This window comes from Telopea speciosissima, chromosome 2 (genome assembly GCF_018873765.1).
Source record: "Telopea speciosissima isolate NSW1024214 ecotype Mountain lineage chromosome 2, Tspe_v1, whole genome shotgun sequence".
Lineage (NCBI taxonomy): Eukaryota > Viridiplantae > Streptophyta > Magnoliopsida > Proteales > Proteaceae > Telopea > Telopea speciosissima.
In genome coordinates, this window is record NC_057917.1 from 66669954 (window position 1) to 66695404 (window position 25451).

Genomic DNA, 25451 nt, shown 5'->3' on the forward strand with positions numbered 1-25451 from the left:
ATATCCATCTTCTTCAAATATGTTTTGAGGTTTGTCTTTTACTCATGTATATAGATGGGCTAAATGTTACTGCCCATTCTATTTCTAAGTGGGCTATGGGCTATCTTTAATTTCCATTGGACCTCTGCAGCTTGTACATCCCTTTTTGCCTTATAAGACTTAATAAATTTCCCACTTTAGAAAGGGCATTTGCACACACACAAAAAAAAAAAAATCTAAGTGGAATCAAATTGTCTAAAGAAGTTTAACATGAATTGCATCACGACAATTACTAACAATCAATATTCTTATGATCAATAAAACTTTATGGACAAAGTTTCCCTCCATCCATAGAGGAGGTTCACCCACCATTCTAGGGTTTTTGTATGTTCTAAAATACCATCTCGATACCTTTTCCCGCCTCACGGTGAATGGGACCGTGGGTGAAAGAAACTCGGTCCAAATTTTATTTTCCACTATGGTCAACAAGAAGGAACCTAATTATATTTATTGTAATGCACGTGGAATTTAGTCATTATTAGTTTTGGTTGGTTAGTTAGCTAAGTAGAGTTAGTTTATAAGAGTTGGATAGAATAGATACTCTTTCTTGTAATTAAATATACTTATTCATTAAAAAATTAAAGATGTGAAGGTGCATGCATTTTGTTTTACTTCCTAAGGTAGAAGTGTAGAACCCCTACCCTTAGGGTGGGTTTTCCCTTAAAAAGAAAAAACTTTGAGCGGTCCCTAAAATAAAGTATGATTAATTTAGATTTTTTTTTTTTTTTACATCCAATGGTTAAGGATTGGACACATCAACGTCCACATAGTCAAAATGAGGCCTGATAAGTGTGATATAGAGGATTTAAAAGCCTTGTTTTACATGCAATTAATAGTGAGTGGCAATAGCTACATAAGTCAGTCTTTTCATCACATATTCACATGAATCACATGTAATAAAGAAAGGAAGGACTTCGAGAAATTCAAAAGATTTTGAAAATGGCCATAGCTGTCTGCCGCGCCTTTATGGTAAATTCGTAATAAATGGGAATCAGGGATCGAATTATATATTAATTCTCTCTCCATTTCGCTCTTATTTTTAAGGGAAAAAGAATCTGTCAGGCTGCATCGCTGTCGCTATGATGTATATTAACGTTGTCAATTGGTAGGATTTTGATAAGATACACTACACATATACCCCATACTGATATTGTATTGAGTATCGATTCAATATAGGTATTTCAATTTGATACCGTATGATCTGGTATTATTTGGTACGGATACAATATAATATATTTTCATATTGATATTATATCAAATATCGATTTGATACATGCTGATACCATATCAAATTTATTCTATACGATTCTGTATAGATAATTCTATACGAAAATGGTATTGATATATGGTACATAGTACACATTGACACCCTTAGTTACAACTTACAATGATCTAGTTTATAGATATATTTCGGGCGAGAGATCACTGAATGGTCGCGTGGCCCCAACACAATGCAGGACCATTCAGAGAAGAGAAATTTTATTTCATAAGGAGTGGGATGATAAAAAATAATAATTAAAAAATTGAATGTGAGAGGAAGTGAAGAACTCTTTCCCTTTTAATATTTAATGTCAAAAAAATAGCTTCACCAATCCCCACGTGTCTACTCAAAATAGATCGATCAAGCATAAATAATGTAATATCTCTCTCTACGCGTATTTGATTTTTTTTTTTTTTTTTTGGGGAGTGTTTAAAGCTAACATGGAACGTGCTCTCCTCTTGATTTAGGAATATATAGTTACTAACTTTTCATGGGCCATGGTTCATGCTTTATACCCGTTTCAATACCATCTAGTAAATTAGGAGCTGAAAACCATGAAACCATCAAGTCTCACATATGACCAAATAAACCTAGCTATTGGATTTCTTCCACATTTGAAGCATTTTGCTTTCAAAAGCACCGACTATGGCCAGATCCATAGCAAGAGTGCCACCATCCTTTGATTCTCTTTTCACTCTTCACAGGACAGATGATTGATTTTGGGCATGTTAGGCTCAGCTTTTGCTTTTGGGGACCAGCTCAAAAGCAAAAACTAGGCTGCTGTGAGATCGAGTAAGCATGTTGAGTTAGATTCTCATGGTCTCATGGTCTCAATAGGTGACTCTTTTGCTATCCGATTAGATTTTTGGGTGTCTTCCTTTTCAGAGGAACTCATTCCCGTTGTAAAAACTTTTTGGTTATCCCCTTGAGGTTGAATAAAATTCCATCTCATGAACGAGTTTGAACTGAAAAAAAAAAATTTCTCACTCACATATTGCCGAGTAGAGATGTCATCTTCTAATTGAGGTAAGGGTTAAGAAGCCAAAGTCATATACTTCTTACCTTAAGAGAAACAAACAAAGAATCTTGTTGGGGGAGGGGGAGGGGGAGGGGGAGGGGGGACTACCCATGTGCATAGTTATTAAAGGAAGTAAAATTACCATTACAATTTGCCATATGGTGACTTGTGTGGGGCAAGAATTATAATTGAGAGTCTTAATTTCTATTGTCAAAAACAAATAATAAAAAAAAATAAAACAATTGGTGGTAAGTGGAACTAAATTTTTCTACATATTCAAATAGAATAGAAAAAATGGAAAAGGTTAGGCACACCGTCGTGTATTGTATACTAACACTCATTGTGTCTATCTTTTTCTACATATTCCTAAAGTTTTCCAATATATGACTATTTCTAACAGTTTATACTAGGGATAGGCACACTGCCTGTGTGTAGTAAACTAGTGGATGGCATCAATGGAGGTGTGGGATGGGTATCATCAAAAGGGGCAGGAGGTCATTTCAAGAGTGCAGCTCAGGTTCTCGAGAACCATTCTTGTACGGCCTGAGCCGCATAGATGAAATCCATGAGGGGTGGTGTGCTTGAAAACTGTAGGAACTCGATAACTTTATGCACCAGTTAGCCCATTCCACCAAATAGCTTAAGTTTTTGATTTATATAGTCCAACAGGGCAGAAGAGTCATTAGGTCCACTACATTAATACATCAGTGTTTGATAAACGAAAAGAAGGACCACACATGCCACATATAATTTCACCCAAAAGTAAGGCAATACATGAAGAGAGTGTTGGGAATATTCTAATGGAAAACTCTGAAAAGTGTTGGGATCGAATAGTTCATTGGAAAACTCTAGAAAAAACTGTGAGAAATTGGATAACTTTTGGAAGCGGGTTCTCTTGCATAAAGAGCGTATCAATGAGGAGAGACAAAACAATTTTGTACATAAGGGGCAATGAGACCATTTCATGCAAGGAAGAGAGATATAGAGATAGAGAGTGCTAGTGTACCCTCGAGGGTGGTTGATTCAAAAACATTTTCCCTAACTTCTTACACCAGTTGGGCCTTTCCACCTTAGGTGAAAGTTTTCCTTCAACCATACAGAAGGAAGAATTCTGTCACCATAGGTGAATTTAGCGGTGTCAATTCTAGGCCCACACTGGTTAGCCCGACCAAGAAAACTAAAATGACCTAGACTGTTTGTTAAATGTGTCGGGCTCAAGCCCGGACCAAATATAATTCGGTCTCTCCCTGTGCAAGGGTGCTAACCAACGAGTGGTTGACCTGTACCGTTTGCTTAAGAGCGCGATTAAGCCCGATTGTTGCTGACTTGCTATTCTTGCTGATAAATTTGATGAATTTTAGGTGTAAGAAGCAGACACATGTATCAACAATGTTAGAGATGGAATCAATCTAAACCTGTATCATCAACGAGGCCTTTTGCATTAGTCAAGTGATCAATTCGTACACCATTAAGCTCTATACCTAGACTATTATCTTGGTAATATAGGTCTTTGAAAATTAAACCCGTTTAAGGTCTGTTTATAACCCGTTTAAAGATAAATAGCTCAGTAACCCATTTAAGGCCCATTTAGCCTGATTACTGGTAGTCCTATTAAAGATTGATATTCGAATGACCTTCGATATATAAATGGGACCAAGCCTATCCTATGAGGGCCAATTCCTTAAAGAAAGTCAGTCACGGGATCCTAAAGAAGAGGTGGGGGGGAGACGATTTAGCCCAACCATAACGGACCCGGATCGACTAATTGACACCCTAAGTGAAGTAATTTCATGATTGAACTCTTAAGTTATCATTAAACTCCTATCTTATATTGACGAAGTCGAAACTATCATCTCTCGGATCCTCTTTGACCATGGGTGAAGGAAAATTCAATCTTCCCACCTAAAAACTTCAGTTTTTGGACGGGAAAGTTCAATAGAATCAACCGTAACCATTTAAACTGGATGGCAACATTGTGATATGGAGTTCCAATTTCCAAACTGAGATTGGAATCTCAAAGCTTATTGCCATACCTCGCATATATATGTATTATCAATGCCCTCACTCCTAGTTTCTCACTATAAATCATTGCCCCAAGAGCCTTCATGAGGGAGAAACGATACAGAATATTGTAGGATATTTTTTGTTTCCGACAATTGGAATATTTTTCTTTTGTTTTTTTTTGCCCTTTTCAGTACTCTTTCCATTAACTGATCTTAATTAAGTTCTTGAGTCTTGAGTCTTGACTGGCCATACTTAGCCTGCCCCGTAATAAATATGGATTACTAAAGCTGCTGATCCTATCCTATCTGCACCACCGGCAACCCTGGTGTGACATCGGAACCACAAAAGTCCTGACCTTTAGTAAATTCCAAACTGATACATGTCTATCATGTCTGTGGCTCCCCTCGCACCCAAACATCTTGACTTCAAATCCACTACAAAGTTTCAAAAATTTTGGACCATTATAGAACCAAGCAAAGCTGGCCTCTCTTTGGTGTTTCAACGGTTCAAGTTTGGTTCTAAGTTCTAACACCATCATTGAAGCCCTGAGGACTCAAAGGTGCTCTTGAGAGTCTGAGACCTGAGAGCGTACGTTTGTGTTCCGGTCCCCCGGAACGGAAGGATACACTGATATACAGAGAAAGAAAAAAAAAAAAAAAAAAAAACAAAGAAGTGAAGTTTCACGCGGGATGAGGTACTGTGGACATTAATGAGCCACCTGTTAATAGTTGGCTGTCAGAGACTGGACGAACGCCCCAATGGGACAGGGGTTTCAATCGAAAACGAGCGCGGACCACGTGACTTTACTGATAGAGTTCACCACCAATCTTTATCCTCTACAAACCGGTCCCTTTCCATTTCTTTTAAATTTTCAGACAAACAAAAATGGTGACCTTCTCTTTACAAACCCCACCTTCCCAATTTACATTTACTTTCCCATTTTAATTTGATTTTTTTTTCCTTTTTCTTTTTTCTAGGGTAATATAGTAATTCATTATTATTTTCGAGCAAATTCTTCATTATTTTATATTATTCTTTTTTGATAACCCATTAATTGATTTTCTCTTTCGATAACCCATTTATTGATTATTTTTATTTTGGTAATCTGTTAATTAATTGAATATTAATAAATATAGGGCAAGAGATCTCTCCTTGGTCGCATGATCTCTACATTAGTATTTGGGCCAATGGAAGAGCGTGCCTCGGTATCCACCCAAGATACAAGGGTGTCATTTCGTGATGCCTTATGAGAGGGCACAAGGTGCCGCACAACCAAGCACCTTTGTGTCTATCCCTCTTTTTATCGTATAAAATAATCTTGTTACCTTCAACTACATGATATCATTTTATCACACCTCATTGGTGTGGCGGTCATTTCGTGCCGCCTTGTGTCGGATCGTTCAGGTGCAGGGGCCACACATTGCACGCGACTAAGTAGCATTCTCTTTCGTATTATTTATATACCAAAAAAAGGGAGACTGTTCTTTGTGGTGCAGCACACGAGGCCACTTGAAGCGGGGCAGCCACTGAGAGCACGTATGCTGGCAACTTGGGGGCAGAGTTTTCGTCTTTCATAGGGGTGGGGCGGTCATTTCCCTTCCACTATATCTGGGCGTGGCCTACGCCCTCCATAGAGAACATTCCTTCCCCCAAAGAAAAATGGAAATTTACGTCTATCACCCTTAGAAATTCAAAATTACTTTTGTACCCTTGAATATTAACTCTGTTAGTTTTGGAAAGAAATGACAATTTTGCCCTTCTTCTTCTTCTTCTTCTTCCTCCTCCTCCCACTCTGTCCCCATCCTGATCCCTTCTTCCCTTTGGACAACAGTCCCCAGGCTCCATCACCGCACCAGCCCCGACACCTCGTTTGTAGATCTCTTGCAGCCCCGTCTGCAAGACACACCACAGTCAGCTCTGCAACACCCCAGCCCTAGCCTTTGAGCACCAAGCCACACCCTACATCGCACCCAAACCTTGTTCACATCATCCCAGCCACAAACCATTGATGAAATCACCCAACCCAACCGCTGTCCAGCTTGTACTACCGCAACCATCCGCTACTTCCGGCAATAGCCGGGGACTCGCTGGAGATCTCAAATTTCAGCAACTCAAGGGCTCAAACCAAGCCAAAATTTGAGTCGAAGGACCTCTTCAACTACCTTTATAAAAGCTCCAAACAAATTAGCCAAAACCAGATATCGGATGTAGAGTAATTGAAGAAATCGATATTATCCCAAGAAGTGAATTCCTGCTGGCACTGGATATTTAGAAAGACAAACATTGATAAGTAATTACTTTCTCTCAGTTGTAATTCCACAAAGATAGCAGTTATCTACAGAGAAATATTACAAGAAAATTAAAGTGAAAAATCACAGAAAGAACAGAAAGCATAAATAAGAATACCATAAGGACGAGCCCAATTGACAGCAAAGGCGAAGAGCGTGATTTTTGATTCAATGAGTTCACAAATGGAATACTGCCACTGTCTGCAATGCATTTGGCAGGATTTCCTGGCCTTCGGGACATGGTTGCTGGTCTAAGTAGTGATCAACTCACATGACTTTAACTTAATCGAAAAGTGAAGAAACTTGGGGGAGGGGGGGGGGGGAGGAAAACGTGGAATCAGATACGAAGAAATTGGGGTTGAAATTTCTCCCTTTTTCTCGAAGAGAACTAGGGTTTCAATAGGAGCTCAAATGAGTTACAGGTGAAGGTCGATCTGAGTATTGTATTGATCCTAAACCTGGCTGAAGAATAATTGTAATTTTAAAAGGTTTTAACAGGAGCTCAAATGAGTTACAGGTCAAGGTCGATCTGAATATTGTAAACCTGGCTAAAGAATAATTGCAAATAAATGGAAGAGGGTTTACACTTCATAGCTGTCCAGCTAATTCTGAGAATAGCAGGGGGCTGTACCCACGAGAGGAAGGAGTAAGAGAGGACAGAGAAATTAATGGGTTGGGCTGGGGTAATTATGTAAAAAATCATTTGTTAAAAGTATTATGGGCATTTAGTTATTATTTGGGCAATGACATTATCACTTAACTATTATCATCTTAGGGTAAGAGGTACGTTTATAAGAATTTTTCAAAATATAAAATAAGTTTATAAAATAGATGAAATTTCAAAGGTGGTAAATATAATTGTTTGATTCCCTAGGGATGGTAGATGTTAAAAAAAGGTACTAGGATCCTCTACAGTATCGGCGGGATGAGGGTGCACATCCGACAGCATAGCAAAGGCCAGTTGGCACACATGACACACATGACCTCTGTTGTGCCGTTGGATGTGCACCGCCATCCCACCGGTACTATCGAGGATTTTAATACTAAAAAAACACAGTTTTTTGGTAGGTCACATACGAATACACGACTGTATAGGAAACAACCATTAACCATGAGGTTAAGATAATTAGGTAGCCGATTTACGTCACAGCATATGCGCTGATTGTCATGAGTTGGCCTCTGGGCTTAATTGCTCAACTCAACGCATCTAAATCATGGCTATGTGGTATTCTGGTTAGATCAGTACCGGATTGTCAGTGATGTTACTGTAAAATCACATCTAAAACCCTAACTGTACACCGGACCAATCACTGAATGAGGAGCGCCATTGCATTCGGTTCTATACACGGCATTGACCAATGGTGTTTTAGTAAATATGAACATATATGAAAAGTCTAAAATGCCATTATTAGTATACGTGTAATTGTGTAACGTAAATCATCATTTTAAATTTCATAGTCAACACTGTGGCTTGGGCCAGTGGTCCAGTCATGTGATTGGTCGGTCTAGATTCTAGATGGGCGGATCATAATGAATCGGACCGTACAGAGATCTAATACGGGATTACGGAGTAGGGACGAGGGACGACAGCCTAGAAAAAGGAAAAACCTTTCTTTAAATACAAAATATTTAGATGGAAAGTCAGATTATTAAAACATTAAATATGGTGGCTGATATAAATATAGAGTTTTTCCGGGCTCCACATTTCTCTTCTTCTCTCCATTTACCGATTTTCTTCAAAAATTTCGGTTCTGCGAACCGTCTCCCATCACTCTCTGTTCTTGAACGCTTATTTTTTGGTTTATATGTTTTCTTTTTCATATCAGAGTTTCGATTTGGGCGTGCAGTTTGAATCACAGACAATTTAATTTTGTTGCGATTTGGAAAAACTCAAATGCTCGGATCTGCTGGTGAGTTCCCCCTCCCCCCTTTCTTCACATCACTAATTGTTTTTTTTTCTTCTACTTTTGCGTGATTAAATTGATCTTCTTTGCATCAATTTCATTTTTCTTTCATATTAAACTATTCAATTAGTGAATTCTGTCTTTCAGTGGATAAAATGGGAAGTAGTTGTGATTTTTTTTATTTTTTTATTTGAGGCGCTTCATATCCGATGCTGAATTTGGGAGTTTGGCTCGAATGGAGATTAGATTTCTTCGTTTTCTTGGTGTACACTTAATTCTTTTATCTTTTTATTATTTTTGTTATAACTTTATATTTGAATGTTTATTTATGGTACGGTGACTGTGGAGTGGTTCTTATATGATGTTCTATTGAAAAGAAAGTTTCGAGCTTTCTACACTTCTAGGGTATTGAGAGAATCTGGAAGGATGAAATTTGATTCGAAGTATGCTCACTGGCTCCACTGGGCCGGCCGGTGTGGTGCCTTTACTGAACTTGAGAGGGTTAAAGATGTTCGAATTTGATTGCAAACTGACCTTTTCCTCAGTGTTTCTTCTATAGGCATTGAATGGACAATAGCCTAATATTGGAACTGTATGGCCATAGTGATTGGCAATGTAGCTACTGGAGTAGTGGTTTAGCTATTGTAGGAGCATGAAACAAAGAGTGTGTTTGACTTTCTTTTCTAAACGTGGCTCTTGTTCTGGTTTGCAACAATATTGACTTTGTGTAGTCATGCAGAGTGATACTCCAGATAGCATAGTTCAAATTTGACTAAATGTTTTGGTTTTGACACTTGTTGAAATGAGATGGCATGTGAATTGAGGGCTTTTCAATGTTTCGATTTTTACACTGTAACAGATCATATTTCAGTGTCATTTTGGTGGTATATTTCAGCCATTTAATTTTGGTGCTATATTGCGGTGCTATTTCGGCCAGGGTCGAAGTCCCATGCTTGGTCGAAACTGAAATCTTGAACCCTTGCCAGATAGTCAGGCTGGGATTTTTCTCTGTTTTCCTCTTTAAAATGAAATCAAAATTTGGAGGGAACTAGTAAATCAAATTTATAAAGCTTATGAACTTTGACTTAGGTTGTAGTTGGGTAGGGGTCTCTCTCTATATTTTTTCCCTATTTTTTTCCCAGTGGGAATGAATAGTCAAGTAGAGGTCTGACTAACTAAGTAACCGAACATATCCTGTTGAGGGTTTTAGTTGATTGAAAATTCGAGCATTACATTTCTGTGAAGAAGAAAACTAAATAAAGAATTTATTTTATTTTTCTAGCTTTAAAATAGCTGCATTTTTTTGTGTGGATAATTAACAAATTTATTGTTTAGAACAGTTACATTTATTTGTACACCAATTGTAACCTTGCCAGACAGTCCCCCAAAACCAGTTGTTTAGCCAAAAGGTCTGCCATATTTTTGCTATATCTGGCTTCCAATGGAATGAGCAGTTTGTTTTAGAAGCCAGGGACTTAATGTGTCAAAGAATATAATAAGTTAATCTTTTTTATGCTAGGATTCATATTTTATACTGTCATTGTTGTTATTCTTGTTGTTATTACTATTGTTATTATTATTATTATTATTTTTACTATTTTTTGGGAGTGTGATGGTAATCTTAATTGTTTGGGAAGGTTGTGGAGTGTATTTCTCTGAGAGAAAAATTACTTACTGATACAAAAGGTGATGAATGTTTCCAATGTTTTATGCGGTCATTTTTATCGATGCTTAGATAAACTGCTATCGTTTACTTTCACTTAAATTGGGACTGAAGTTTGGATTGAAATTTAAGTCTAAAACTTTGCCTTAGCTAACCAGACACCAACAAGGTTAAGGTATCATTGTAAATAGAAGACTTGAATTAGGATAAGTAAATCAGATAAGAATAATTCTGGGGCTGGAGAGTGATATATCGAGTTCTGGTATTCGCAAAGTCTATACGCCAACAAGTTGAGATCCCTCCAGTGCTCCACAAGAATTCAGTTTGTAATGTTTTCAATTCTACCTACCAAGGCTTGGCAAGGGTTAAGTTTGGAAGGATAACGACTTTTATCTGAGGAAGAAGCACACAAGTACAACCATAGCCAGAAGACCAAATATAGTGAACATGATGGAAAATACAACACTATTTATACAAAATGCTCAGACAAGCTCTTCCTAATCTGTAGGACATAAGGCAAAGATAAGGCCTCCCAAAGGGTTGATGAAGTTGGTTCCGAAATCACATGGCAACTCCATCTGGTTGCAAATGCCTTACCCCTTGCTCATGTTTACCTCAACTTCTAAATACAGTAGCCCAAAAATCTTTGTTGTTGGATTCAAGGTTTCAGTTTCGAGCTTGGTTGAAACCAGGCTCGAAACCGAAATATTTCGCCAAACCGCAAAAGTTCGGTCGAAACCTTCAGGTTTCGGTTTCTAGTATCGATTGATGGTTTCAAGGCCCAAATGGCCAAATTAGTTCCAGAAATTTCTAGGAAACCCTATTTTAGGCTCTTTAAACATAGTGGAACCCTTAGATTGTAAACAAACATACCCAAATTGTTACTTTGGCTTTGGACTCTAGGTTGGTAGTGTATGTTGTACGCTGTATACACAAAATTTAGTACTAGAACACACACACAATTCAATTAAAACAGCTAAAATATGCTTTAGGAATGAAACACCATATGATATTCTGGCATTTTATTGTTTAGTTTTTCATATGCAATTTGGCATTGACCTATTTATTCTCATACCAATCTTTGCACCCATGAATGACTGACTTGCAGTTTGCATGTGAGGCTACATTTTGATGTGGGATGGCCAAAGCTGTAAGCTCAATATTACCTAGCTTTTTAGTGGTTCTTTGTTAGTTCTTGTTCATTCCTATAGCTTTTTTGATAATTTTTTAAAAAACCCCGATGGACTTGTGCCTCACCATAAATCTCCATCAATGGGTTGTTCATGTCACTACTCTCCTACTTGCTTCCCCCTGCTTGCTGGTGAAAGCCCTGCAAATAAAAATTGTTGCTTTTCCATGCATTCGTGCAGTATTACTGGATAAATGGATGTGTATTTCTTTACTTGTTTTACCCATGCTTTCCTTTTTCTGCATATTTTGCTTGAAACGTATAAAATCCTGTGAATTTCATTTATTTATGTTACTAAAAATCCTGAATTCTTAAATGTTGAAAAGCTCTACGTACATGTGTGTCACACTCCTCCTGTCATTTTTTTGATGGATCACCCCTCATATGTTGTTTTGAGGAAATTGCATGTTTTTGTGAGGTAACAGTCGTTGAATGTTTTGGTCCCAGCCATTGTCTATTGGGCAGATTTTATTCTACTTCCTAGGAACTTGATCTATGCATCTTTTGTTATAGGTTGACATTATGTTTCTGGAACTGGCGCCTGTTTCAAGGAAAAAGTTTCTCGAGTTCTTTGGGTGAGCTGCTCTCTATATGTTCATCTGCCACTAGTGTCATTTACAGTCAATTTACGCCCTGCTTGGGATTCATGAACATTATGGTCATCAAATTTTCAAATCTTGCCCTCGCTTTTTTACTGTCTTTTTCTAAGAGGCTGAGGTCACCCCAGTAAACAGGCACTAAGCTGCAGAGAGAACAAGCAGGGCCGAAGAGAGAGTTTTCTTTGCATTGGAGCCCTAATAATTCTGTTCCTGAGCAATGAGTTTTCTTTTCTAATTCCTTTTGTCTCTTAATTTCTCCTTGATTTTTAACATAATATTTGAACTTTTTAGGTGTATCAGAGCCAGTGTTGGACATTGACACTCAAATTTATTTGTACTCCAATATTTGCTTACAGGTTAAATCTATTTTCCTTTTGCAGGTCATATGACCTCCAGTTCAGGGAAGTCATAGTACAAAAAGCTTGTAGACCTATCTTCTGTCATCCAAGATTTTATTCCCAATTCTGAATTGCCTCTATGGGCTGAGAGGTGGCGAAATGGTTTTACTTGGCAAATCCTCAAGAAGATGGAGGACACACGAGAAGATGCAGGGCCAGTTGAACATGGGCCTTCAGGCGCTACTTGGTGGCCCTCAGGTTTTATTGAAAATTTCCAGTCTGTTTCACTGGGATCTCATGGAGATGCTTCACATAGTAAAGACTTGAAGAGAATTCTTCACGAAGATGAATTGTCATCTCAGACAGCTTCACAAATCCTCTGGACCACTGGAACACTTTCTGGATCAATTCCTAATGGTTTCTATTCTGTCATTCCGGTGAGCAGTAGGTTATAATTTGTGGTTGGTTATGAAATTCTGACAACCCATTGAGTGGTTGGTGGTTCTTTCTTCTAATGTAAAAGTCTTGTCGCTGGGAAATTACAATTTTTATTCCAAAAGATGTGGATATGTATATCTCTATGATATTTCCAAATAAGCATTAACCAATTGATCAACAGTTCCTTCTGTCAAAATTTGTTCTGACCTGGCTTAGAAAATTTTGGTGAAATGTGTTGGAAAATTAGAAAAAGTTTTCAGGGAACAGTACATTTTTTAGGGGTAGATGAGATTACAGTATTACATCTTTTGAGTCTTCATCAAAATAGAAACATTCTGGTCGAAATATCAGGGAATGTTTTGATCTTTAGAGCATGCTATCTTTGCTTGAAGCTAGATGTTGTGGACATAAATGATATGACTGTTCTTTTTCTTTTCTTTCTTTTGATTGACGACAGGATATTTTCATTACAGTCAGCTCAAAACACTAACCTTTTCCCGCTAATTGGGATTGACTAATCAAATCCTGTTTCTCATTACAGTTTTTTAAAGCTGGAGTATTAAACTCACAAGTACTCATTTCCTTCCTCACCACTTCGACCAATGGCATATTTGGCTTCCCTTATCCTCAAATCTCCTTCATTTTGCACCATATGTCCATTTCAAACCTTTCTTAGTGGTGCTTTTACTAGGCTCCATAGTGCATAACTGCATATCCAGGCCATCTCAATCATCCTCATCCCGTCACCTGTTGATGCAACTCCTATATTGTCCTGAACATATTTTTTCCTAACACTATCCTACCCAGTCTTGCCAGTCACAGCATCCCCATCTTAGCTACATTTATTTAATGTTTATGCTCTCTTTTGTATGTTCAATAGATAGCCATTCTACATTATGGTCCTATTTCTGTTCTGTAGGATAATCCTTTGGATTTTCATCCTCTCAAGTGCGGTGCACCGCCCACTGCACCTTTAAAGTGCACCGGATGGGGGAGTATGCTGAATTGCAGTTTCCCGTTTGGTGACACAAGTAGCATTTTTGTAATGTATGCCTGTTTATATGCTAGAACATAACATAATCAAAGACATGTCTTCACTGCAGCAGCTTAGTCTAATCTTCAGGTTGACTTTTATTAAGAACTTTGTAATAAGATACAGGTTTGTTGTACTCGAATATCCATGATCATTGAGTTGAAGAAAGTTTAAGCCCTTCTCGTTTGTGAGCTGGAAACTGTTGTTGAATTTTCTATGCAGGAAAGTGAAAATATAGTTGTTGTCAGCATTTGTTTGTACACATTTGTATTTTATGGTTCCATGTTTAATGTTTGTTCTTGCTTGCAAGTACGGGTATCTCATTTTCCATCCTGGAGTTTCCTTTAGATTGGGATTTTGAATCTGTGATGTTTTCCAATGTCTTGCAACTGTAATAAAATAATGTTTATTTTGATGTGCAGGACAAGAAGCTTAAGGAGCATTTTCATAATATACCTTCTCCAGATGAACTTTATGCTATGGGTATGGAGGGTCTTAGAGCTGATATTATACTTGTAGACACAGAGAAGGATAAGAAACTTTCCATGCTAAAGCAACTGATTGTGGCTTTGGTGAGAGGATTAAATTCAAATCCAGCTGCAATGATAAAAAAGATTGCTGGATTGGTAAGTAATTTGGTTTGGATTAGTCATAATCTATACATTCATGTTTCCCTCATTCTGTGACTGTTACCTGTGTGTGTTTATAAGGCTATGTATCCTATTTCTCTTTCTCTCCTGAACATGGATCTTAAGAGCTCTAAATCAAGCTTTTTTGACAAACATGTTGCTAACTTTTCTGTCACTTTTGGTGCAAACAAACCTACACTGTGACGTATACAAGTTTGATTAGACATTGGCATGCTCTAGTGCATTTTCTTTTCTATAACTATTACTAGTTGTATCACAAAATTGTACAATGAAAGTTTTGATAGTGTTTGTTCCATTCCTGATGTCAACCACATGTAGGTTTCTGATTTTTATAAACGACCAAATCCGGAACTAAGTCCAGCTAAAGCTGCACTGGAGGAAATGTCTCATGTGTCAGAAAATCAAGGTGTCCAGCTGTTGGGGCAAATAAAGCATGGTTCATGCCGACCTCGAGCAATCCTGTTCAAAGTCCTTGCGGATACTGTAGGACTTGAGAGTAGGCTTATGGTGGTAAGCTTTCTCTTTGTTTGTTGTAGTACATTAGCCTAATCAATTTATTGACTTACTGTCCCTGTCTCTTGGATCTTTCCCTACATTCAGTTTTTACTTTGCATTAAGTGACACCTTTTTAGTTATTTTCCACTCGTGATCACCATAGTCCATAGCTAATCTGTATAGTTTCATTCTCAATGTTCTACTTACCTTCTCAGGGTCTACCAAATGATGGAGCTGTTGAAAGTGCAGACTCATATAAGCATATGTCTGTGATAGTTTTTTTGAATTCTGTGGAACTGCTAGTTGATCTCATGCGGTTCCCAGGTCAGCTAATTCCATGTTCAACCAAGGCAATTTGGATGTCTCACAGTTCTGCAGCAGGGGAGAGTGACTCAGCAGAAAACGACTCATGTGACTCACCACTTGAACCAAACAGTCCTCTTTATGGTTTTTCAGATAAAGTGGATGCAGAAGGGTAAGCATAATTTTAGTTTTTTTTATTCTTCCAATGTATTAATCAGTCTTTTGAATTTTTTTTTTCTTCCATTTTCCCCTTTTTCTCTCTATTTAGAAGAGCATATTGCTATGTAACTTTAGTCACACTATGAGGGATGATGACATAGTGAAAATTGAGGAGAGAGAGATACTGGCAAGTGACTATTTCAGATATCTGGGGTCTATCATACACAAAGAAGGTGACATAGATGATGATGTTTCACAAAGAATTAAAGTGGGATGGATGAAGTTTCCTTTAAAGCATAAAGGAAAATTTTACAAGACTGTTGTAGACCTACTATGATTTATAGGGCGGAATGTTGGGTAGTTAAGAAGTATTATATAGCGAAGCTATGTATTGCAGAGATGAGGATGTTAAGATGGATGTGTGGCAAAGCTATGAAGGATAAAGTGAGGAACGAATGTATTAGAGCTGATGTGGGAGTTGCCCCGATCAGCGACAAGCTCCGAGAATGTCATCTGAGGTGGTTTGGCCATGTGCAACGGAGGCCTGGGGATGCCTCATTAAGGAGTGATCTGATTTTGATTGAAGGAGCTAAAAGAGCTAGGGGCAGGCCTAAAATGACCATAGGTGAGGTTGTGAAGAATGACATGCATAGTCTGGGTCTTGTGCCAAGTATGACCTCAGATAGAGCCTATTGGAGGGCAAGAATCCACTTTGTCGACACCATGTAGCTGAGATTTTCCTTATTTCCTAGGCCGGCCTCTTTCCTCTTACTTTCATTTTTCATTTTACTTTTATCACTTTTCTTATCTCATTTCATCATTTTTATTCTTCATCCCGCTTACTTTCCTTTCCCTACTTTGTTTTGAAAGGATCCATGTAGCCTATCCCATTTGGTTGGGATAAGGCTGAGTTGTTGTTGTTGTTGTTGTTAGAAGAACATATTGCTTGTTCGGTAGGTTGGTGAATACGTAAGCATGGTTGTGTTTTTATCGCTCTTCTTCCTCCCTGCTTTTCTCTTTCTTCTAATTTCTTTTCCAGTATAAACAACTTGACTATTGCTGATAAAAATGAATGACAGATCTAGTCACCTAAATGGGGGCTTGGCTTTCGATAGTATCTTTGGTAGTCTTCTTCCATATTGGGATAAATTGAAAGTTATGAGTTCAAGTTATTTCTATTGCTGTGATCTCCTTTAGGGTTTGCTACTGTTAGAAGTTAGTGGAATTGTGGAAGTTCACATAGTCGCAACTGCTACCCTTCCAAACCCCCCTCCCTTTTCTCTCTTTTCTTAATACCTATCTGGGAGGATTTTACTAGGGGTAGTCCTACCATTTTTTTACTGAACTATCTACTAAGAAACTATACTATGTTTATTTGCATTCGGTCTGTTCCATTTCAATGCTGGCAACCTACTGTGAATATTAAATGTTCTGCCAATGAACCATTATTTTTTTCTGTTCTGCTCATATATTTTGAAGCTTTGCTTTCATTTGTGCCATAAGAATTCTAGATCTTTTGTACTTTGGGTAAGAGATTGAAGTATTGAACTAATGGAATTGAATGCACGTCGTTCTTCATGTTGTGATGTCATCTTAAGTTGTTTTCTTGTTTTTGGTGGAACCTTTTTTGATGTAATATAGTGTGAGGAGGGGTGGGAGGTTGGCCATGTGCAATGGAACCAACTATGATGTATGGGGTGGAATGTTGGGTAGTTAAGAAGTGCCATATAGCGAAGCTATATGTTCTAGAGATGAGGATTCTAGGATGGATGTGCAGCAAAACTAGGAAGGATGAAGTGAAGAATGAATGCATTAGAGCTGATGTGGGAGCTGCCCCTATCAGCGACAAGCTTCGAGAATGTCGTCTGAGGTGGTTTGGGCATGTGCAACGGAGGCCTAGGGACGCCCCAGTAAGGAGGAGTGACCTGATCCCAATTGAAAGAGCTAAAAGAGCTAGGGGAAGGCCCAAAATGACGATAAGTGAGGTTGTGAAGAATGACATGCATAGCCTGGGGCTTGTGCCAAGTATGACCTCAAATAGAGCCTATTGGAGGGCAAGGATCCACGTTGTCGACACCATGTAACCGAGATTTTCCTTATTTCTTGGGCGATCCTCTTTCCTCTTACTTTCATTTTTCATTTTCTATTCCTCACTTTTCTTATCTCATTTCTTCATTTTTATTCTTCATTTCTCTTACTTCCCTTTCCCTTTGTGAGGACCTCAGTTTTCCATACTTTGTCTTGAAAGGATCCATGTAGCCGACCCCATTTAGTTGGGTTAAGGCTGAGTTGTTGTTGTTGTTGTTGTTGTTGTAGGGGTGGGGGGTTGGAGGTAGGGGACTGGGCTTATTCTTTGAACTATTATCAGTAGGAGGCACAGACATGTTCATATACTTAAATCGTTATCTATATCAGTGCTAAAACATTGCAATCAAGGTTCTAAATTTCAATTTCGAGGCCGGGTCGAAACCGAGATTTCCCAGGTTTTGACCGAAACTTCGTCGAAACCTGGTATTTTCGGGGCAAAACTCGACAAGTCATGGACCAGATCAAAACTGGTTGAAACTACCGAAATGTGTGAAATATGGTTGAAACTTGGTATGAGTCAGTATAGACTCAAGGTTTTGTCTCAGTTTCTGTTGAAACCGAGATATCTCAGTCGAAAGTGCAATTTTCGACCGAGATTGCTCTCTTTGGTATCATTTTTCATTTTCATTTTGGCCTATTTAAAAAAAATCATCACTAAAAACCATTTTGATCAAAAACTGAAAACTATTTGGTAACTACTAAAAATTATAGATTGTAGAATGAAAAAAAAGTTTGGTAACTACCTTTGTGTAAATAATTTTTATTACATTTTTGAACAAATGGGTGAAGAAATTCTCTCATCACGTATCTTCTTTCACATATCAACTCTAAACAGTAAAAATGAAGAGAATTCTGGAGAATAAAACCTAACATGGAGGGAAGAAGTGAGAACCGATTGGAATTTAGGAACTTTCCCAATTTTTTTGTGCGTTTGATTACTGGAGAGGGGAATACTCTGGATGGAGAGAGAGAGAGGCGTCTTCAATCTGAGCTCCTCCATATTAGTGAGAGGTTCAAGGATTCAGGGGAGATGTTTGTAGGGGTTCAGGGGTGAGTTTTTTCACCGTGATTCACACCGCATGTTGTTGCAACTCTGGAATCACAAACACCATCGAGACTGCAAATATGGAATCGACTTCTTCCTCCCCCTTCTGAAACGATCTCATGGCTTGAGAGCTCTTGGCTGTTTCTTCCCTTTTCTTTCTTCTTTTTCTTCTCTATCTGTAAATGTGCTTTCCGTGTTACCCTGAATACTCTGTTTGCGCAAGTTTGTGTTATTTTTTGTTGGCTCTTTTACCTTCTATTGAATGTCCTCGGTTATTAATGCATCGGTTTTTTTATTGGGTTTCTTTCTGGTTTTAGGTTGCAGAATGCATCTCCTGTTAACTTCTTAGAACTCCCTGTGCCCAAAAAGAACGAATTGGGATCTGACTGTCGGCCGAGAGAGACGTTGCCACTTTTCCTTCCATCTCTGTCTGTGTTTCAAAAAATGAACGGAACCAGAGTTCTCGTTGCAGGAAGGAGAAGAAGAAGGGACTTGCCTTTCTATTTTAACGACCAAATGTCTATTTTACCCCTCATTTTTTGGATCTTATGAGCACGTGCTCATTAAAGAGCAAAAAAATGAAGGAAAAAATGTTTTGGCCATAATCCATAATAGACTCTTGAGTCTATTATCATTTTGGGGGTGTTTTCATTTATTTTAAATAAAAAAAGTTTCAAAATTGATACCAAACACATGAAAAAATGAAGAATTGTCAGAAAATGAAAAATGATACCAAAGAGAGCCTAAGAGCTATGAGTGCAATTAAAAAAAGCTAATAAAATTTCCTTCTTTCCTGAGGTGTCCTGTTATCTAGAGCCTGAAGCTCTTAGGGCTTTGTATAGCCCCGCTCTCTCTTTCCCAAATAAGTTTATGTTACCTATCATAAAAAATTGGAATAGTTAAACTACTCTCCCTATGCAAATTACAGGAATAAAGTAATCCGATAAAATCCCTCACCCCTTCAGTTGTTCGGATTAAGCTTGGTTAAGGTTGACTAGAACTTTTCTAGTCTGCCCTGATAGAGAATGTCTTCTTATATTAGTTTATATCATAAACTACTCCTTGTTGAGGCTTCCCAGTTTGTAGAGCTCCTTCAGTTTATATGCAAATTACTATTATTTTTTTTTTGCTTGTAATTTTGTTTCTGCTCACTTTTTGAGATCCATTTCTTCTGCTAATATGGTTCTTCTTCTGGATCTTCCAGTGCGGAGCATGATGAAAGCCTTCAACCCTTATACCAGCGGAGGCTAGAAGCTTCCTTGAATGTGGCAGGTCCTTCATTGCGTAATATAATGTTGCGACCAACAACTTCTATTGAGGGAAAGCTAAGGTACTTGTCACTCTTTAATCTTGATGAGTTATACTTCGGACCAGAAATGCATTCCAAATGTGTTTTAAAGGCTGCGTACATTATGACCCTCCCCAGACCCTGTAGTGGCGGAAGCCTCGTGCACTGGGTACGCTGGATTGTGGGAAGAGAGATGGATTCCATTTCCTTAATATTTCAGTTTGATCTCAGGGGAGCTGTGGATGTCTCACCCGTCCTTCTGGTGAAGGGGCAATGTTTTGGCATCCACCTCGCATGAGGAGGTGTGCTTGGTCACCCCTCAAGGCATGGCATGGTGCAATTAGCCGGGTAAACCATGGAATCATGGATAGATCATGGGCAGGCTTTAGTGTGCTGGAGTTGCATTGGTTTCTCCTTTTAGGCCTGGGCGTCCACTGGGGCACTGTTGGGCAGTGGTGAAGGCCTGTGGTGTGATAGTGCCTAACTCAGGGATTCGGTTGATGTATTCTATTACATGTCCAGCGTCCGTGATGGCATGGGCTGGAGATGGGGAGTTTGCAAGCCATATCAAGGTTTGCTGGATTCGGGTTTGCTTGTGAGTGGTGTTGATGACCTAAGAATTTTGATGGAATGTGACTCCTAAGTCACTAGTCATGTATAAGCCTAGTTCCATCTTGGGTGTTGGAGAACCACATCAGCCATTTCCTTGAGTGTTTTTGGTCCTTGACATTCAGCCCTATTTTCCCTTTTGAGTTAATTTCTATATGCTTTTTACCTGTTCTATAGGAGGGGAACCAATGTACAGAGCAAGTGATAGACCAGTAAAAGTGTTATTTATTTGTTTATTTTTATTTATATTCTACAACAAGAAGATTTTCATGACATCATATTTCCTCCAGGGTCATTGGATCAACATTTCTTATGGTCCATTATTTTATGATGTACATTGAGCCTGTAGTCCTATACGTCAACTTTAATTTGTAGCTTTTTGTTTGTGGGGGGGGGGGGGGGAGGTGGTGTTCATCCCATTTAGTTACAAATCAGTAACATCACTTGGCTTTGTGCTGAAAAAATACATAAACTTTAACCAAAATTTTTTCCACAGGTCATCCACTTTTATTATCTTTCAAAAGTTGTCATTTGATAGAACCCTTTTTAGTTCTAATATTTGTTTTCTAATTCATGTAAAAATTATTATTTTTATACAATAACCATAACTAAAATGCTTAAATTTCTTCATAAACCCCCCTCCAATCTTGCATGCGCTTGTGTTTATTTTTGTAATGGTTTGCCGAGTAAGCGTACTTGCACAATGCATTTGACTATTAGACAGGATTTATATTTTTCATTCTTCAATATCATCAACCGGATGATAAGCTAAGAAATTATCTGTATTTTATGAATATATCAATAGTTCACATTGCTTTTTGTATTCAAGTTAGCATTATTAGACTTATTGTCAGAACCCATGGGTGTAGTATCCCTGTGTTTTTTGTATTCAAATTAGTGCTTGAATCTTTATTCAATTATGAAAAGTTGAAACCGGAGGTGTTATAATGTGTTTTCTTTCAGTTTATCACATAGCGAACCCAACATTGCAAATGCATTTTGGCGACGCAGTCGGAAGAAAGTCATTGCTGAGCAACGAACAGCTAGTTCAAGGTTTTATTCTTCAAACAGCTGCTTTCTTTGGATTGTTAGCAATGAAAATCTTGTCATGCTTGAATTGTATCAAAACCACCTTCGTTTTTTTTCCCCACTTCGGGCTTTGCTATAGCTTATGCCAATATTGTGTTGCGTATGTGTTGTTCCTGCAGCTGCAGGCTTAAGATTGTTTTCTCTGGTAGTTTATGAGGTTTATATTTTATTATTAGAAGTTTGTATGAGCAAGAAGGTTTGGTAGTTTAAGAAGTGGGAACATTAATTTTTGTTGGTGATACTGAGTATTGTCTAGCAATAGGGATGATAGATGGTGAAAAATCTGGATTTGTATCCATTTATTCAAATTTTTAATGTATAATTGGATATCGGATATGAATTCAGATACTTCTTGGTAACAACATAATGATTAATAATTGCATACCTTAGAGGGTGGACCTTGGTGCAACGGTAAGGTTGCTCCATTGTGACCAACTTGGTCACGGGTTCTAGTCTCTGGAAACAGCCTCTCCGTGAAACGGGGGTAAGGCTGCGTACATTATGACTCTCCCCAGACCCTGCAGTGGCGGGAGCCTCGTGCACTGGGTACGCCCTTTTTTTATACAATTTCGGATATTGATAGAATTACTCATCTTCTAATTAAGGTTATTGATAATTATTTTATAGTTTTACTTAATACATTTAATATATTCTGTGTTTATTTGCATTTCTTGAAGATAGAGACTATTGTATATTAATTTATATGATTTTCATTAGTATTTTGTGGGTGTGTAAAAAATTCATTACCAAAAGGAGAAAGAGATACAGTGGTTCCCCAAGAAGAAGAGGAGAAAAAGAAACAGAAAAAAGAAGAAAATACAGCAATACAAAGCCCCACCCACACTAGAATGAGTGGGGAAGGCCTCAAGAGGTGATTATGCCTATTTCTAAGGGAGTCTGCACATCGAGGGGGGGGGGCACAGATAGCTTGCTTTTGTATTCATATAATATAAAAAACTAATCTGATATTATCATAATGGAATCTGGATATCCAAATCTTTGGATTTAATATTGGTGCTTAGATGAAATATCTGTCGGATATCGAGTCAAATTTGAATGGCAGGATATGCTAAATGGATTCTAATCTGGATACTGATGTGTTCAGCATTCACTCCATGTACATTCCTTAAGGGTGATCCTTAATGTAATCTAATTGTAATTGGGAATTCACTTCCCTATCCTCCCCCACACCAAAGTTTTTACACTAGTCGCAACACCATTATACATATCTTTAACTATGCTACATATAGTGGAATATAGTGGAATACTGAAATAAGATTTGCTATCTTGCACCTTTGTTACGCATAATATCTCCAATTGGTGCTCAGCGAGACTGGGCTGTTGTCTTCTAGGTAGAAGATTAGCCTTGACTCTACTTAAATGAACTGAAGAGATTACGCCAACTACCATATAAGATGGCTTTAACTGAAGATACTCCACTTTTAAGGTCCTCTTTCTATTATTCAAAACAAAACAGAAAAATCTAACAAATGCCCCTTTAGATTGACTCGATAGGGAAGAAAATTCAAAAAATGTCCTTTCAAAGTGTAAAATTCTCCTGTAAGTCAAAAGCAATAAGAATGACCCAAATACTGGAATCTAGATCAAGATATTCTTTTGAAAGAAAACCACAATGATTCCAAACTTATCTTCAATAGTCTTGTATCCACACTGCCCAAACTTCTCAATGGGGTACCTGCCTAAATGCCCTTTTGTAAGCTGAACGATATAATGTAGAAGGATCTGTAATAGGCTCTGATGGCTCTGGTGTTTTTTTTTTGGATGAATAAAAAATTTCAATACCAAAGGAAAGAGAGTGGAGGGGGGGGGGGAACAAAAAAATAACAAGCAAACTACAAGACCCTTCCTTTACAAAGGGGGAGGCAAGGGCCTGAAAGAGGGAAGGGGAAGAACCCCAAGAAACCACAACAGACAAAACTAGGAAGATGGCACACCGATAAGAGGCCTTAACAAGCAAAAAGCCGAACTACAACACGACTAACAGGCCCATCTTCAAGAAGGAGCACGAGCTAGGAAATGAGCGATCTTGGAACAATGTAACTCAGCAGATAAAACCCATCAAATAGGTTCAATACAGTAGTATATCACAAAACAGCCATTATTCCAACAACTGGCAGCATTATAGAGCAATAGAGCATCACAGTTTGGAGTTGCACAGAAAGAGAGCTAGACATCACCAGTGGAGCCTATATAGGCTTGAAATTAGTCTCTAGGGTAACTCCACTGGGCCTGATTTCATCTCCAACTGGCCTCGGATGGAGAAGAGACAAGAAGAACTTCCCAGAACTGGCAAAGGTACTGTAGCAGCAGCACAAAATGTGAGTTGCAGACCTTGGTGATGCAGATTCATCACCAAATAGGGCTTGTTTCATTGGGAATAAGTCTAAGGTTGGGTTACATACATGTTGGGCCTTTGATCCCATGGGTTTCTAATGTAATAGGCCACTTTTATGGGCCTAAAATATGGGTATATAGGTTGCATACGGGATTAGCCCAATACTTAGTTTATTTTTATGTTTTCTAATTGAACTGGTTCAAATTGGTTGCATCCAATTGGTTCAATTTAAGTGATCATGTGACTTGGTTAAGTGGTCATGTGATGTAAGTTGGGTTGGATTAGGACTTTATAAGTCCAGCCATGTTTTGAGTCTATTTCTTTTAGTATTTTAGTTTTCTAGTTAGTTTAAGTTGCCTAATAGGTTAAGGATAGGGTTAAGCCATTCATTTTTAGTAGCTAAGTCTATTTGTGAGTCTTCTATATAAGTTTGTAAGGGAGGCCAACATTAGATACGAATTTGATTAATAAAAATTAGCTTTATGCTTGCTGCCTTTGCTCTATCGTGAGTGTGCCTTGTGAGTAATATCAAGGTTGCCTTGTGAGTAATATCAAGGTTGAAGGGATTGGTGGATCTCCAATCGACTCCTTGCATTGTGAAGATCGGGAGGGCTGCTACTTATCTCCTTGCATTGTGAAGATCGGGAGACCCCATTGTTCATCTTCAAAGTTGTTGCCATTGAAGACCTGTAACAAGTAAGAAATTCTGCAACTATTCTTCTTCTTTCTAGAAGGTTACATACAAGGTGATTTTCGTGAGAAGTCTGCGCAGCAAAATCTAACCATTAGAATTTGCTAAAAATTTGATCAAGTCTTCCTCAAACCCTAAGAGAGACTCGATTCAAATTTCAGCACCATCCACCCAGCCGATTGTCTGAAATTACAGTTTTACCCCTCTCTCCTACTTTTACTAGGAAACCTCCATAACTCCAAATCTGTCCATCAGTTTCAAACCAAATTTGCAGCATACATCCCTTACATCATTGTTGACACTCGATCCAAGTTTCAGCCCCAAACTCCCACTCTAACCCCTTCATCTCCTTGCTCCATTAAAACCCAAACCCAAAACCCTAAAATTCAATTCTGCCCAAAATTACAGAATTTCAAAACTCATCCAAATCCTAACCTTTTTATACCATATTAACCCCCTAGACCTGCCCATTAATACCCTATAAACCCCTTTCCCAATATCCAACCCAAACCCTAGGAATTGACCTAAATCCTAGTGCTGTCCATTCGAACCAGCAACCCCTTTTGTTATTTGATCCTGTTGTTTGGCTCCTAGTAGGTCTCCTACCTATTTAGGACTACATTAAGTGGTATCAGAGCCATGGCTGAACATGACACCCCTGCTGTGGACCCTATACAGCCACCCCCACCCGATTCCCTTGCTGCAATTATGACTATGTTACAGAAAATTTCAACAGAACAGCAAGCTCTTGGTGATCGAATGTTGGTAATGGAACAAAGGCAAGCTGTGCCTCTTGTAAGCAACCCTCTATATGTAGAGGAGGACAGATTCCAAGTTCATTCTGAAGTACATGGAACTCTGGGAAGGGATGAATATCGTAGAGATCATCCCAGACGTCACAGGG

At 38.3% G+C, this 25451-nt stretch overlaps 1 protein-coding gene across 5 annotated transcripts in view; it reads left to right on the forward strand.

Annotated features, from left to right (window-relative positions):
- Positions 1–8394: 8394 nt before the first annotated feature.
- LOC122651922 (serine/threonine-protein kinase EDR1-like) overlaps positions 8395–25451 on the forward strand; it is a 54209-nt gene continuing 37152 nt past the window's right edge. The window contains exons 1-8 of one of the 5 annotated variants that reach the window (XM_043845494.1): positions 8398–8520; positions 11880–11941; positions 12346–12740; positions 14197–14400; positions 14743–14934; positions 15135–15394; positions 19719–19844; positions 21375–21464. In XM_043845494.1, coding sequence (XP_043701429.1) covers positions 12492–12740; positions 14197–14400; positions 14743–14934; positions 15135–15394; positions 19719–19844; positions 21375–21464 — 1121 coding nt within the window. In that variant the 5' untranslated portion in view covers positions 8398–8520; positions 11880–11941; positions 12346–12491. Of the gene's footprint in view, positions 8521–11879; positions 11942–12345; positions 12741–14196; positions 14401–14742; positions 14935–15134; positions 15395–19718; positions 19845–21374; positions 21465–25451 lie in introns of all 5 variants that reach the window. The other 4 variants (XM_043845492.1, XM_043845493.1, XM_043845495.1 and 1 more) reach the window with 4 other exon arrangements.